Below are 16,695 nucleotides of genomic sequence, written 5' to 3'. Positions count from 1 at the left end.
TGCCGCCCTGATGAGGACTGGATCAGTGCAATCTCGGTGGGGTGGAAGAGTTGGGGCTCTGTGGATGTTCCTGGGGTCGGCCAGGTTCTCCTTTTGTGAGGGTGCTGGGCTAGGCCAGGCCTGGCACTGTGGTCGGTATCCTGTTGGCCCCAGGGAATAGGGGTGCTCTCTCTCTCGGGGCACCCTTAGCGAGGGCCCGGTGTGACTGGGTCTGGCACTCGGATTGGCACGGATTTTGGGCCGGGCCTTTGCTCCCCAGGGGTAGGAGTGAGGCCCCCTGTGGTTCAGTCGGCAGACTGTCGTCCATTTTGGAATGTCTTAGGAAGCAGCTCGGATAGCCCCGTTATCTGAGCGATTAGTTTCAGATCGTCCGTGCTCTTCCTCTTTAGCCTTTTTCTTCCTTCTGAGAGACCGCAAAGGTGTGTCTTCCATTCCTCACTTTGCACTCTCTTTCCTCCTGACCTTCTTGTGGGAATGTCAAGATGGCGGGGGTCTCGGTGCTGTGGTTAATTGAGTGGGCCTATTTGATAACTTGTCTTATTCAGACCTATCCCTTTTTCCTGAGTGGTCCTGGTTGTCAGTTGCTGGGGCGTTTGCTCCTTCACACATCATTCTAATTTCAGCAAAGACGGGTCCACTGGGGTTTTCCGTTGGCTGCGCTGAAATCGGGAAACGCGACGGGCGGATAATCAGGTCCAACGGCAAAATCGGGGTGGGCGCCGAATTTGACGCCAAATCACAATTCTCTGTCACGGATTTCCGGGTGCGCGATGACCAGCTGAGTCGCACGTTTCGGCAGCTCCCGGTGGAACGGACTTTTGGGCTCTTGATAGGAGCCCCAACGGCAATTTTAACGGCTAAAAACACCGTGCGGTAAACCAGAAGGGTGTTCCCCCTGGACACGGATGGAAAAAGGAGAGGAAAGTGGCCGGATTGCAGCGGATCCTTTGGAACAACGGCAAGGAAGGCAAGCAGAAACCAAGATGGCGTCGGAAGGTGGCAGTTTCATATGGGGCCCTGAACAACAAGAGTTCTTGAAACGCTGCGTGGAGGAGATAAAAAAGGAAATGAAGAAAGAGTTGTTGGCCCCGATATTACAGGCGATTGAAGGGCTGAAAGAGGAACAAAAGACCCAGGAGCAGGAGCTTCGGGTCGTGAAGGCGAAAGCAGCAGAGAATGAGAACGATATACAGGGCCTGGTGGTGAAGTCGGAGATACAGGAGGCACACCAGAAACGATCTGTGGAGAGGTTGGAGGCACTGGAAAACAACGCAAGGAGGAACAACTTGAGGATTCTTGGCCTTCCTGAAGGTGTGGAGGGGGCGGACGTCGGGGCATATGTGAGCACGATGCTGCACTCGTTAATGGGAGCGGAGGCCCCGACGGGTCCGTTGGAGGTGGAGGGAGCATACCGAGTTATGGTGCGAGGATCGAGAGCAGGAGAAACTCCCAGAGCCATAGTGGTGAGATTCCTCCGTTTTAAGGATAGAGAAATGGTCCTTAGATGGGCGAAGAAAACTCGGTGTAGTAAATGGGAGAACGCGGTGATCCGCGTTTATCAAGATTGGAGTGCGGAGGTGGCGAGAAGGAGGGCGAGCTTTAATTGGGCCAAAGCGGTACTTCACAAAAAGAAGATAAAATTTGGAATGCTGCAACCGGCAAGACTGTGGGTCACATATCAAGGGAGGCACCACTACTTTGAAACGGCGGATGAAGCGTGGACTTTTATTGTAGAAGAAAAATTGGAATGATTGGATTATGAAAATGAACGTTTGGACAAAGTGGTGGGGCGAATGGGGGGGGCGAAGAGGGGTTTTATGTTTTAATCCTGCGGTATGGTAACTTTTCTTTCTCCCACAGGTGGTGATGGGGGGAGGTGGGGAGGGAGAGGAGATGGGGCGTTGGCCATGGGAGGCGGGGCCGAGGGAGAGGCGCGGGCTTGGTTCCCGCGCTATGATAATTATGGCGGGAATAGAGAAGCAGGAAGGAGGGGGCGTCGCACGGTGCGAGCCGTGATCACGGGGGGAAGCCGAGGTCAGCCAGAGTTTGCTGACTTCTGGGAGCAACATGGGGGGAGTAATTACGCTAGCGGGGGGTCTAGCAGGGGGGGGGGAGGGGGGAATTACTGGGTTGCTGCTGCTGGGGAAAGGGGGGAGTGGGTACGGGAAAGGATGGGCGGGGGGGCACCGTCTGGGAGAGATACAGCTGCGTGGGAACTGGGTGAGAAGCTGGAAAAAGATGATGGCTAACCGGCAAGGGGGGGGGGGTGGGAAGCCCCCCAACTCGGCTGATCACGTGGAATGTGAGGGGGCTTAACGGGCCGATAAAGAGGGCACGAGTACTCGCACACCTTAAGAAACTTAAAGCAGATGTGGTTATGCTACAGGAAACGCACCTGAAACTGATAGACCAGGTTAGGTTGCGCAAAGGATGGGTGGGGCAGGTGTTCCATTCGGGGCTGGATGCGAAAAACAGGGGGGTGGCTATATTAGTGGGGAAGCGGGTAATGTTCGAGGCGAAGACTATAGTTGCGGATAACGGGGGCAGATACGTGATGGTGAGTGGCAAATTACAGGGAGAGATGGTGGTTTTGGTAAACGTGTATGCCCCGAACTGGGACGATGCCAACTTTATGAGGCGAATGCTAGGACGCATCCCAGACCTAGAGACCGGAAAGCTGATAATGGGGGGAGACTTTAACACGGTGTTGGAACCAAGGCTGGGTAGGTCGAAGTCCAGGACTGGTAGGAGGCCGGCAGCAGCCAAGGTGCTTAAGGATTTTATGGAGCAGATGGGAGGGGTGGACCCGTGGAGATTCAGTAGACCTAGGAGTAAGGAGTTCTCGTTTTTCTCCTATGTCCATAAAGTCTATTCACGCATAGACTTTTTTGTGTTGGGTAGGGCATTGATCCCGAGGGTGAGGGGAACGGAATATACGGCTATAGCCATTTCGGATCATGCCCCACACTGGGTAGACTTGGAGATAGGGGAGGAAACAAGAGGGCGCCCACCCTGGAGAATGGACATGGGACTAATGGCGGATGAGGGGGTGTGCCTAAGGGTGAGGGGATGCATTGAAAAGTACTTGGAACTCAATGACAATGGGGAGGTTCAGGTGGGAGTGGTCTGGGAGGCGTTGAAGGCGGTGGTTAGGGGGGAGCTGATATCAATAAGGACACATAAAGGGAAGCAGGAGAGTAAGGAACGGGAGCGGTTGCTGCAAGAACTTTTGAGGGTGGATAGACAATATGCGGAAGCACCGGAGGAGGGACTGTACAGGGAAAGGCAAAGGCTGCATGTGGAATTTGACTTGCTGACTACAGGCACTGCAGAGGCACAATGGAGGAAGGCGCAGGGTGTACAGTATGAATATGGAGAGAAGGCGAGCAGATTGCTGGCACACCAATTGAGGAAAAGGGGAGCAGCGAGGGAAATAGGGGGGGTGAGGGACGAGGAAGGAGAGACGGAGCGGGGAGCGGAGAGAGTGAACGAAGTGTTCAAGACATTTTATAAAAAATTGTATGAAGCTCAACCCCCGGATGGGAGGGAGAGAATGATGGATTTTTTGGATCGGCTGGAAATTCCCAAGGTGGAAGAGCAGGAAAGGGTGGGACTGGGAGCACAGATCACGGTAGAAGAAGTGGTGAAAGGAATTAGGAACATGCAGACGGGAAAGGCCCCGGGACCGGACGGATTCCCAGTTGAATTTTACAGAAAATATTTGGACTTGCTCGCCCCGCTACTGACGAGGACCTTTAACGAGGCAAAGGAAAGGGGACAACTGCCCCCGACTATGTCAGAAGCAACGATATCGCTTCTCTTAAAGAAGGAAAAGGATCCGCTACAATGCGGGTCCTACAGACCAATTTCCCTCCTCAATGTGGATGCCAAGGTCCTGGCCAAGGTAATGGCAATGAGAATAGAGGAATGTGTCCCGGGGGTGGTTCATGAGGACCAAACTGGGTTTGTGAAGGGGAGACAGCTGAACACGAATATACGGAGGCTGTTAGGGGTAATGATGATGGCCCCACCAGAGGGTGAAACGGAGATAGTAGTGGCGATGGATGCCGAGAAAGCATTTGATAGAGTGGAATGGGATTATCTGTGGGAGGTGTTGAGGAGATTTGGGTTTGGAGAGGGGTATGTTAGATGGGTGCAGCTGTTGTATAGGGCCCCAGTGGCGAGTGTGGTCACGAATGGACGGGGATCGGCATATTTTCGGCTCCATAGAGGGACAAGGCAGGGATGTCCTCTGTCCCCATTACTGTTTGCACTGGCGATTGAGCCCCTGGCGATAGCGCTGAGAGGTTCCAAGAGATGGAGGGGAATACTTAGGGGAGGAGAAGAACACCGGGTACCTTTATATGCGGATGATCTGCTACTATATGTGGCGGATCCAGCGGAGGGGATGCCAGAAATAATGCGGATACTTGGGGAGTTTGGGGATTTTTCAGGGTATAAATTGAACATGGGGAAGAGTGAGCTGTTTGTGGTGCATCCAGGGGAGCAGAGTAGAGAAATAGAAGACCTACCGTTGAGGAAGGTAACAAGAGACTTTCGTTACCTGGGGATCCAGATAGCTAAGAATTGGGGCACATTGCACAGGCTAAATTTGACGCGGTTGGTGGAACAGATGGAGGAAGATTTCAAGAGATGGGATATGGTAGCATTGTCAATGGCAGGGAGGGTGCAGGCGGTTAAGATGGTGGTCCTCCCGAGATTCCTCTTTGTGTTTCAGTGCCTCCCGGTGGTGATCACGAAGGCTTTTTTCAAAAGGATAGAAAAGAGTATCATGGGTTTTGTTTGGGCCGGGAAGACTCCGAGAGTGAGGAAGGGATTCTTACAGCGTAGTAGGGATAGGGGGGGGCTGGCACTACCGAGCCTAAGTGAGTATTATTGGGCCGCTAATATTTCAATGGTGAGTAAGTGGATGGGAGAGGAGGAAGGAGCGGCGTGGAAGAGATTAGAGAGGGCGTCCTGTAGGGGGACCAGCCTGCAGGCTATGGTGACAGCCCCATTGCCGTTCTCACCAAGGAACTATACCACGAGTCCGGTGGTGGTAGCTACACTGAAGATTTGGGGACAGTGGAGACGACATAGGGGAAAGACCGGAGCATTGGGGGGGTCCCCGATAAGAAACAACCATAGGTTTGCCCCGGGGGGAATGGATGGGGGATATGGAATGTGGCAAAGAGCAGGTATAACGCAATTGAAAGATCTATTTGTGGATGGGAAGTTCGCGAGTCTGGGAGCGCTGACTGAGAAATATGGGTTGCCCCAAGGGAATGCATTCAGGTACATGCAATTGAGGGCTTTTGCGAGGCAACAGGTGAGGGAATTCCCGCAGCTCCCGACACAAGAGGTGCAGGACAGAGTCATCTCGAAGAAATGGGTGGGGGACGGTAAGGTGTCGGATATATATAGGGAAATGAGGGATGAAGGGGAGACTATGGTGGACGAACTAAAAGGGAAATGGGAAGAAGAGCTAGGGGAGGAGATCGAGGAGGGGCTGTGGGCAGATGCCCTAAACAGGGTAAACTCGTCGTCCTCGTGCGCCAGGCTAAGCCTGATTCAGTTTAAGGTATTACACAGGGCACATATGACTGGAACACGGCTCAGTAAATTTTTCGGGGTGGAGGATAGGTGTGCGAGGTGCTCGAGAAGCCCAGCGAATCATACCCATATGTTTTGGTCATGCCCGGCACTACAGGGGTTTTGGATGGGGGTGACAAAGGTGCTTTCGAAAGTAGTAGGAGTCCGGGTCGAACCAAGCTGGGGGTTGGCTATATTTGGGGTTGCACAAGAGCCGGGAGTGCAGGAGGCGAGAGAGGCCGATGTTTTGGCCTTTGCGTCCCTAGTAGCCCGGCGCAGGATATTGCTAATGTGGAAAGAAGCCAAGCCCCCGGGGGTGGAGACCTGGATAAATGATATGGCGGGGTTCATAAAGTTAGAGCGGATTAAGTTCGTCCTAAGGGGGTCGGCTCAAGGGTTTACCAGGCGGTGGCAACCGTTCGTCGAATATCTTGCGGAAAGATAGATGGGGGAAAAAAGAAGGCAGCAGCAGCAGCCCAGGACTTGGGGGGGGAGGGGGGGGGTGGGGGGGGGGGGGGGGGGTGGTGGCCTGAGACAAGGCAGTTGCCAATTAGGGCTAGTTTTTATTTTTGTTATTTAATATTTATTTATTTGTTGTTGGTTTCTTTTGTTCTTGTTTAAATAAAAAAGGTCATTATTATCTGTATTGTTATAATGTTGTGTAAAGGATGCACAATGTACTGTGTTGGTTGACCAAAAATTTTCAATAAAATATTATTTAAAAAAAAAAACAATTCTCTGTCACCTCGACAGCGGCGTCAATGCTTTCCGTAATGCACCTACAGTAAACACCGTTTGCTTATCATTAGCTGGCCCGACCCGGTATTTTCCGAGGCCTCCGGGATTATCCTGCTCAGGTGGTTCGAGTTCCCGAAGGTGCGGTTCACTTGTGCTTTTAAAAATGGTGAAACCGGCGCCGTTGCTGCTGAGGGAGAGAGAGAGAGAGGCAGGACACGGAGAGGGCCGATTGCGGGCTGCTGGGCTGGACAGAGGCCAGGCTGACTGGGATGGAATGGGGGGGGCCCGGCCAGGGCTCAGGGGGATGACAGGGGAGCAGGCCGAGCGGGCTGGGTGCCCCCCCCCCCCCCCCCCATGCGAGTGAGGCAGTATCCAGTCCCGGACCACCATTACCTGTCTGCGTAACCCACTGACCACTGCAGAGTGACTCCGGCCATATGGGTGCTGTTATGGGTCCGGGTCTACAGAACCCCAAAGTGTTTCATGGAGTTCAACCGACCCACAACTGTTAATAGATTGTGGTGTGGGAAGCACACGGCCCACTCTCCAGGTGTGATACAGCAGAAATGGACAAATGGTTTTTAAAACAAAACAATGTTTATTCTATGAACTCAATTTAACCTTTAAAAAAACAAACATTGAATATCTTAACACCCATTACTTCAAAGATAACCCCAAAAGACTACAACACTAAATAATCCTTCAAACTGTTCCTTTAAACATCCAAAAGACTTCAACCTTAAAAAACAGACATGGGGTTACATTCAATATATTTATAGTCTTTGTATTTGCAGACATGAACAGACCAGCTCTGTGTTTTCTTCCTGCAGCTCTCAACAAAACACGGACACTCCCAGCTTTCTCCTCAAACTGAAACCAAAAGCAGAAGTGAGCTCAGCTCCCCCCACCCTCTGACATCACTTCAGTAATATGATCAGCTCCATTTCTTAAAGGTACATTGCTTAAACATCCATTTCTTAAAGGTACTCTCACATGACAGTGCCCCCACCCCAACCCCCACCGCACCCTCCGTCACGCCACTGCACCCGGCCGCCATCCGCCACCACCCATGCAGGGCAGCACCCATAGTACCCCCTACAGGGGTGTGGAGCGGTGGCCATGGAGCATACCCCTGGCAAGGGCAGTGCCAGCCGACGTTAACCTTTGCATTCGGGACAGGTGCCAGGGCCAGTGGCCCCCGCGGTGCCCGAAACTGGCCAGGGGCACGGATACCCCATCCCACCCTTCGGCCTACCCACCCCGCCTGCAACCTCCTCCGTGATGCATACCTGCCGCACTGCGAGGTGTGGGCCCTGGGTGGGCAGTAACATCGGGTCTGGTCCAGGGGATGGAGGTGGTGTTTGGAGGTTGGGTTGTTTCGAGGTTTGTGTGGTCCCTCCGAGAGCTCGATTCCATCTCTGCACATTCCCAACGATATCTCTCCATGTGAATAACTCTCCATGTGGTCAGTGCCCTCCTGGATGACCTTTCTCCAGTTTGGCAGCAGTCAGAGGGGGGGCGATTCTCCGGCTGCATTTCATGCGCGCAAATCCCGCTATGTCAGGGGAGTAGTGGGAGAGCCGGAAAACGGGATTCGCGCTGGGCAACGAACAGTTTGCCATCCTCCCAGCCGGCTCCCCCTGCCGGGATCAGGGTCACACCTCATTTGCATTCATTTCAATCTCCTTAGCGTTGAATGCAGCGGCTGTCCAGGGGTCCGTCCATCCCCGTCTCCCCCCGAGCAGGTAGTCAGGGGAGCGTCATTCGGTACTGCTCCACAAAAGCAGAGACCAGGGGCCGTGAACACTGAGGGGGAGCGAGGAGGTGAGTAACCCTCTCCGCGTACCTCCATACTGCTCAAGGGCATCGTAGCGGCCGGACAGCTGCTGTGGGGGTCCTTCAACGGGTTGGGGGGCTGGAGGGGGTCAAGTCGGGAGTCGCCTCTGGGGCAGGGGCAGAGCTTTTGAATCAGTGAAGCATTGAAACCAGCTTTATTTCTTGTGAGCACCCATAGCAGGGCAAACTACAGCTGCAGCCTTTCGATACAACAAAGCTCTCGGAGCACAGAGACATGCTGCACCTTTACCCCCACCGCCTTGAATTTTCCCCTTTGTTCTTGCTTGTTTAAAGTCACTCCCCATTGACTGTGACAAACCCCTAAATTGACAGCTGAAGGCTAGCTCAAAGGAGGGATTAGCCTGGTTATTTGTGGTCGCACATGACAGTCCCTGAGTTCTGAAGTGCCTTCTCAAACGAACAGGTGCCCTGTCTGAGATACAATTCTCCAGGCTGGAAGTCCTGCAACCTCGGATGCCTGTACCCTAAGGGCAGCAGCGCCAAAGAGTAGCTGACAACACCCATCCATCAAAGGGCAGCACTGAGGACCCTCTGCCGGGCAAAGGGTAACTCTCTGGATGAGGGGTAGAGAGCTGAGCACGACCTCCGAGGCCTTTCAAATCGTGCCACGGGATCTTTTACATCCATGTTTGAGAGCAGACAGAGGCCCAGGTTTAACGTCACATCAGAAACACGGTTCCCCCCAAAGGTGCAGCACTCCCTCAGCCCCGCACTGGGAGTGTCAGCCTGGATAAAGAACGGCGATTTCTGGGGTGGGATTTGACCTTCGGAAACAATCAGCCCTCTGAGGGGCGGCTGATACCAGACCTGTGCAGACTGGGTCCCTGCGTTAACCAGCAATGCTGTAACTCTGGGTTACACTGCAAATAACAGGACGTTCACTGTCCCATCCTAATGGGAATGAACCAGATCAGGATCAGCTCAGATGCCGCCAATTCCGGCAGCCAAAATGAGAACACAAGAACTAGGAGCAGGAGTAGGCCACTTGGCCCCTCGAGCCTGCTCGCCCATTCAATAAGATCTGATTGTGACGTTAACTCCACTTTCCTGTCTCCCACCTTTAACCTTTAACTCCTCAACCTAAACTCTGTCTAACTCAACCATGAATATATTCCATGGCCCAGCCTGCACTGCTCCCCGAGGGAGAGAATTTCACAGACTAACAGCAGCATGGCTCTTCTTAAGAACTCCAAGGTTGGTCTTGATCATCTCTGCTGGCAGCTCCGAGCTCACCCAGGGCTCACCCACCCGGGCACTGCACCCACCCGGGCACCTCACCCACCCGGGGCACCCCACCCACCCAGGCACCCCACCCTCTCCTCCAACGGCCCCGCCTGTGACAGAGACCGTAAGTCACTCATTGGGTTCCTCAGTCACCTGAGAGCTCGTTTTTAATGAGGGAGCTGATCACCCTCGACTCTGAGGGACCGTCTGAGAAGAACAACAGTGAGCATTTCAAAAGCAGTGTATTGGCTGTAAAGGGCTTGGAGACGGTGTGAAGTCATGGGAGACGGTATATAAATGCGAGGTCTATCCTTTCTCGAATTTCCTCCTGTCAGCCCACGGCAGATGCCGCGCTCTCGCGCTGTCATGTTGAAAATGCCTGCGGCATTCGCCTGTACACGTCACTGCCGATCAAAGTCACCCTTTCCAAAGTGTCTGCAGAGGCTGCTGAGGGGCACTGCGCAGCCACAACATAAAAATAATTATTTCTCTCACTGGCAGCTGCGTTTCGCGGAGGCATGGCAGGGGAGCGGGCACAGCGAGTGGGCAGGCTGGCACACTGGTCTCTCTGTCGAAGTTAGCACAGGCCTGAACGCTGGGCTCAACTCAAGGACATGACAGAATTTACAGGGGGGAAAAAGACAACCATTTGAATTGATTTGATTTGATTTATTGTCACATGTACCGAAGTGCAGTGAAAAGTATTTTTCTGCGGCCGAGGAACGTACGCAGTACGTACACAGTAGACAAAAGAATAACCAACAGAGAACATTGACAAATGGTACATCGACAAACAGTGATTGGTTACAGTGCGGAACAAGGGGCCAAACAAAACAAATACATGAGCAAGAGCAGCATAGGGCGTCGTGAATAGTGTTCTTACAGGGAACAGATCAGTCCGAGGGGGAGTCGTTGAGGAGTCTTGTAGCTGTGGGGAAGTAGCTGTTCCTATGTCTGGTGTAACCATCTGGAATGGCCACTTCCAGAATATAAAATTGACATTTGCAAAGATTACAGGGAAATAGGGACAATGCCAAGAAAGCAGGCAGGCACAGAGCCTGTCTGCATATTGGAGCCGCAGCTCCCAGACAAGACTGAAACTGTAGGCCTATTAGCATATGGATGGCCCATCGCCGGGAACAAGGGAAGATACTTAAGTAACCGATCTGGCCCCTGACCTCACGGCGCCAGTTCCGCAAACCGAAAGCAGAAAACAAAGCAGGCCAACGGCCACCTAGGATACGCCCAGCCATCAGGGCACCCACCCCTTTATTGGTCAGGATCAATGCGAATGATCAAGAGATGGCCTAATTGATTGGGCCAAATTCAAGGCCCACCCAAAAGAGCGCGAAGCCCCCTACGGGTATAAGAAGAAGCCCCCAAGTGAGAATCGCTCTCTTGGACTCGGCTCTCACAGCGGAGAGACCCGTCCACCAGCTGCACCAGAAGCAAGTAAGTCCAAGGTCAACGCTCGCTTCCAGACGGACGACCTTAGCTGTTCCCCTTCACCACTTCGACCCCAGCAGCCTCAGAACCGAACAACGGCCATTGTTCCTCTGACTGAGTGGGCGCCCAAAGCTAAGTATAGGCTTTAGCATTAGAGATAGTTTAGTCTGTAGTATTTCGTGCAGGAGTAGATATTGCTGTGTGTGTAAATAAATAGTATTGACTTTGAACTAACTAACTGGAGTACCGACTCTTTGATCAGTATTCGGGTTTGAACCTTGTGGCGGTATCGAAAGGTACCTGGCGACTCTAAAGCAAAAGTAATTAGAATTAAGGAAGGCGACCATATTGACCGCCATGTTCAGAGCCAACCAAAGAGAGCAACACTGGGTGTGCGGGTCTTCAGGCAGTGGGACTATACTCTCCTTGCCTCTGGTGACATGAGCCAGCATTGTGCCGGCATTCAGGGATAAGGAGGTAGCCACCCGGGATCGGGAATGTCTGAACACCTCGAAGTTCACTGGGAAATTGGGGCCAAAATAATGGAAAATCAGAACGGGCGCACACGCAATTAGCAAACCCTCAGCGTTCAATTCCCAGTCAACAACTCAGGAAAGAGTTAAAAATACAACCCTGAAAGAGTTTGGATGGGATGGATGTGTTTGGATGGATGGGTGGGAGAAGAGTTGGGACAGGCTCCAGGATCTAACAAGAAAAGCAAAGACGGCTGGCCGATTGACAGCGACTTGCTTCAAGCATTGGAGCAATGCCAAGGTAAATAGTTGGGAGAGCCTATCAGAGGTTGGCAGACGAATTCTGCGGTTAGTAGAAAGTCGTGAGTCAATGTGAAACTCCAGCCACTTGAGAGTATAAATAGCTGAGGCTGAATCGAGGAGAGCAGCACAGAGCAACAGGCAGCCCAGGAGGGAGGAAGAAAACTGCCCAGAGAGTCCCTGCCTGCACCTCACCATGAAGAGCACCGTATTCTCCACTGTCGCTCTCCTCTTCATCATTTCCGCCACTCTGCGCAGCGTCTCACAAGGTCAGTAGTGCCCTCCGAGGCAGGAGTGACTTAGTCCCAAGGTCTTCCAATAGAATAATGGGGGGAAATCATTTCAGCGGCAGGGATATCGAAGAGCCGAGGATACGGATTTAAGATCATTTGAAAACCGGGGAAAGCAGATGTTGCGAGGGAGAATTTTTTTTATTTTTCACATAATGTTCTGCATCGCAATACCTGACAGGGCGATGGAAGCAATCTCAGTCGTCACTTTCAAAAGGAATTGGATGAGAAATTGCAGGGCTATGAGGAGAGAGCACGAGGTCTGGGCTCAATTGGATAGTTCTGCCACAGGGCGGCTCAGTGGCACAGTGGTTAGCACTGCTGCCTGACAGCGCCAGCGACACGGGTTCCATTCCGGCCTCAGGTGACTGTCTGTGCGGAGTCTGCACCTTCTCCCCGTATCTGCGGGCGCTCTGGTTTCCTCCCACAGTCCAAAGACGTGCAGGTTAGGTGCATTGGCCATGCTAACCTGCCACTTAGTGTCCAAAGATGTGCAGGTTAGGTGGGGTTACGGGGATAGGGTGAGGGAGTGGGCCGAGGTGGGGTGTTCTTTCAGAGGGTCGGCGCAGACTCGATGGGCCAAACGGCCTCCTTCTGCTGTGTAGGGGTTCTGTGGTTCTATGGCAGGTAGCGGCACAAAGGAGCAAACCGCTCCTGCCCTGTGTCATTCCACATTTCCTCCTCTGACTCTCCGTTGCTTCCCGAGCATGCCCATGTTGGACACTGCGGCCTTGGCAATGCACAGGAAGGCAGTCAGCAGCTGGGGAGGTGGAAAGAGCTGCAGGTGCACTTGTGATCCGCCAGGAGAGTCGCTGCTAAAATCGCTGCACCAATTCTTCAACCCCCACCTTCCCGCTCTCATTCCGGCCACTTCTCCCCCAGCCCAGGGCACGTGGTCCCTGGCTAACCGCAACCTGGCCGCCCTCTCTCGTAGGGTTATCAGAGATGAAACAAGGTTAGGTGCCTGGGGTAGGACGAGACCCTCCGCTGATCACTGAAGGTATGTTGACTCTCTGTTTAATCTTCTCTCCAGCCAGTGAGAACGGCAATACTTCGGAAGATTGCTGCCTTTCCACCGGGGACAAACTAATTCCATCAAAGATCGTGAAAGGTTACAAGATACAGTTGGCCGGCAACGGCTGCAGAATCCATGCCATCATGTGAGTACTGACTCCGGGTTTTCTGTCACACCTCCTCCCACCTTTGGGTGCTAGGGAGTCATTTAGGGCACACAATGAGACCATTCAGCCCATCGCATCCATGTACAGCGATCCACTCAGTCCCACTCCTGAATCTATCCCTGTACGTTCAGTTCCTCCAAAAATTGTCTTTGTCCACTTGATCTAAACCTGACATAATCGTGCCCCCCTCGATCAAATCCCCCCTCAATCTCCGCTGCTCCACGGAGAACAGCCCCAGACCCTTGTAACCGAAACACTCCCCTACCTAAAACCATTCCGGTAAATCTCTTCTGCACCTTCTCATGGGCCCTCACATCCTTCCCAAAGCGTGGTGACCAGGACTGGACACAATTCTCCAGTTGTGGCCTAACCAGAGATTTGAAAAGATTCAGCCCCGCTTCCTTTGCACCCAATGCCTCCACTTACAAAGTCCAGGCTCCCATGTGCGTTGCTGACCACTCTCTCAATGTGACCTGCCCCCTTTCGAACATCGATGAGCCTCCAGGTCGCTCTGTCCCGGCGCACTCTTTCCAACTGGACCATTGTGTGACTAATGTCTCTCCCCATCACTCCGCCAAAATGCATGACCTCACATTTCTCTGCACTCCATTTATCGAACACTTGCCTGTCCATTCGGCCCTATCCGTACACGCTCGCAGATGCTTTCAGGCAAGTGTAAATTTAACCCCCTCCCTTTCTCAGGTTAAATGCAACCAAATGTCTCAAAAGAAGCAAGTTGTTGCTCTGATCCCCTCTGAAGAGCGGAAAAATATCTCATTGTAACTTTTAAAAGGGAGATGGGGGACCGAATAAATACTTGGAAAGGAAGTATTTACTAGGCTACTGAGAAAGAGCAGGCTGGGGTGGGGAGGGGAGGAGGGGAGGGGGGGGGGGGGGGGTGGAGGGGAACCTTGTACAGAACAGCCCAGGCACAAAGCTGTGCTGAGCTGTGTGGTTCTATACAACACCTGGTCAATATGACCTATCGAGGATTTCAGTCTCCTGCCATATTAGTGAGTCACGATTTGGTTAAAGCCATAAGGAGACAGAGGGATAAGGGGCAAGGGAGCAGGAGGTAGCATCGAGAGGTAGGTTAAGGGTATTGAGGCTGGAGCCTTGAACAAAGAGGCAAATCTGTTGAAAATCTTAAGTAGCAAGTGGCCCACGTTGGGAGACACAAATGTGCTTGTGTGGGGGGCTGTGGAGAAGACAGGTACAGAGAGTCTGTTCATCATGTCTGACTCTTTCTGCATCTGGGTTTTGAGTATGTGCCTAACATTGACCCTTCACCTGTCCACCAGGTTCCTGACTAAGCACAGCAAACACCTGTGTGCCCCCCCGGATGCAAAATGGGTGACCGCTCTGATGCACAAGGTCGACATGAGGAAGAAACAAAAGACACAACCGAGAAGGAAACAGCGCAGGGCCCAGAATAAAGGGTGAGAGTTCGGATCCTTTTAACTTTAAATTCTTCATCTCTTCTCGCTTCCCAAACACTCTCACGCTTCACTTTCCCATTCCCAACACTTCTCCCCCACCCCTTCCCCACCCCTCACCCCCTCCCAACCCCCCCCTCTCCCACTCCCCTTCCCAACTCCCAACACCCGTCCCCCACTCCCCTTCGCTGCACCCTACCCCCCTCCCCCTCCCCTCCCAACTCCAACACCCTTCCCCCACTCCCCTTCTCAACTCCCGTCCCTCACTCCCCTTTCCAATCCCCTCTCCCACTCCCCTTCCCAACTCCAACACCCCTCTCCCACTCCCCTTCCCAGCACCCTACTCCCCTCCCCCTCCCAACTCCCGACCCCAGTCCCCTTTCTATCCCCCACTCTCCTTGCCTCCTTCCCCAACACCCCTCACTGACTCTACCCACCCATTTAATCCCCTCCCACATCCCCATGTACACTCTCCCCATGTACACTCTCCCCTATCACTGACTCTACCCACTCATTCACTCCCCTCCCACATCCCCATGTACACTCTCCCCATATACACTCTCCCCTATCACTGACTCTACCCACCCATTTAACCCCTCCCACATCCCCATGTACACTCTCCCCTATCACTGACTCTACCCACCCATTTAATCCCCTCCCACACCCCCATGTACACTCTCCCCATGTACACTCTCCCCTATCACTGACTCTACCCACCCATTTAATCCCCTCCCACATCCCCATGTACACTCTCCCCATGTACACTCTCCCCATGTACACTCTCCCCTATCACTGACTGTCCCCACCCATTTAAACCCCTCCCACAGCCCCATGTTTACTCTTCAATATCTAAGGATCTGGCTCCCGACTCTCCTAACAGATATTAATTCTTCTCTTTGCAGAAAGCGACGGGCGTAAGGAGAGGTGACGATGATTGAACCTTCCGGATCTTTCCCTCGACGTTAATAGGAAAAATAATGAGCAAATACCAAAGTTGTGAACATTACTTGAGGTCAGACTGAAGGATGAATTTGTGAACCATTCCTGACTCTGACCAATTTACCTTTCAACCTCTCCTCTCTCCAGTGATGGAATGTGAGCCGGAATGAATGGCCTTAGTGCAGTCAGTTCCCAGGGGTGACACTCCCAGCACAGAGCCTCTGCTAAATTGGCATTCATTTCATACTAAATCCTATTCCGAGAGCTCGGCGGGGCGAGTGTGGGGAAGAAAAACACAGTGAGGATACCCTTGTGGGATTTGACAGTGTAGAGGGAGCTTTACTCTGTATCCAACACACCCCTGAGGTGGTGGCGCCATGGTTACCAATTGAAATCACATAATCCAGTACGAGAGAGAAAGAGAGATAAAGCTTTATCCCAGAACAATGTGAATATTGATGTTGAATGTTCAGTCAAACTCCATGGCTTCCCTAGTCTTCCCTCAAACACGGGGACAGTGTCTACCGTGTGTCTGATCTCCCTTATTTTAGTCTCTCGCTGTCCTGGAGGTTGGATATGGGATCTTTCTCTGCACAATGACATCTGCCTTTGTAAATACTCCCTTCCATGCCATCATGATAAGCTGTCCGACTGAACAGCAATAAAGCTGAACTCCGCTTTTAATTTTCGACCTCAAATTTTGTGACATTTTATAATTTTGTAAAAATCAATAAAGGTTGTTTGATATAAAACCCTGGTCTGCCTCTGCTGTGTTTTCTCTTCCTTTCCCTTCCTGGGCTAGCCGGCGGAACCTGGTTTCTTCCCCAGTCTTGTAAATCGTCACTGGTCACTCGGGTAATGTGGCCAATTGGAGGCCATTCGGCCCATCAAGTCTGCACCGGCTCTTGGAAAGAGCACCCTACCCAAGGTCAACACCTCCACCCTATCCCCATAACCCAGTAACCCCACCCAACACTAAGGGCAATTTTGGACACTAAGGGCAATTTATCATGGCCAATCCACCTAACCTGCACATCTTTGGACTGTGGGAGGAAACCGGAGCACCCGGAGGAAACCCACGCACACACGGGGAGGATGTGCAGACTCCGCACAGACAGTGACCCAAGCTGGAATCAAACCTGGGACCCTGGAGCTGTGAAGCAATTGTGCTATCCACAATGCTACCATGCTGCCCTGTTTATCTTTTGGATAGCTGCCT

At 52.5% G+C, this 16,695-nt stretch overlaps 1 protein-coding gene across 1 annotated transcript; it reads left to right on the top strand.

The window, feature by feature from the left end:
* Nucleotides 1-11,739: 11,739 nt before the first annotated feature.
* On the top strand, nt 11,740-16,228 carry LOC140429082 (C-C motif chemokine 19-like). The gene is made up of 4 exons (XM_072515641.1): nt 11,740-11,899; nt 12,954-13,080; nt 14,403-14,540; nt 15,440-16,228. Exons 1-4 carry the CDS (start codon nt 11,827-11,829, stop codon nt 15,453-15,455), a joined length of 354 nt encoding a protein of 117 aa, XP_072371742.1. The 5' UTR covers nt 11,740-11,826; the 3' UTR covers nt 15,456-16,228.
* Nucleotides 16,229-16,695: the final 467 nt, after the last annotated feature.

Source organism: Scyliorhinus torazame, chromosome 9 (assembly GCF_047496885.1).
Source record: "Scyliorhinus torazame isolate Kashiwa2021f chromosome 9, sScyTor2.1, whole genome shotgun sequence".
Classification (NCBI taxonomy): Eukaryota; Metazoa; Chordata; class Chondrichthyes; order Carcharhiniformes; family Scyliorhinidae; genus Scyliorhinus; species Scyliorhinus torazame.
The sequence above is the reverse complement of the archived record's forward strand: the minus strand, read 5'-3'. Positions and strand labels throughout refer to the sequence as shown.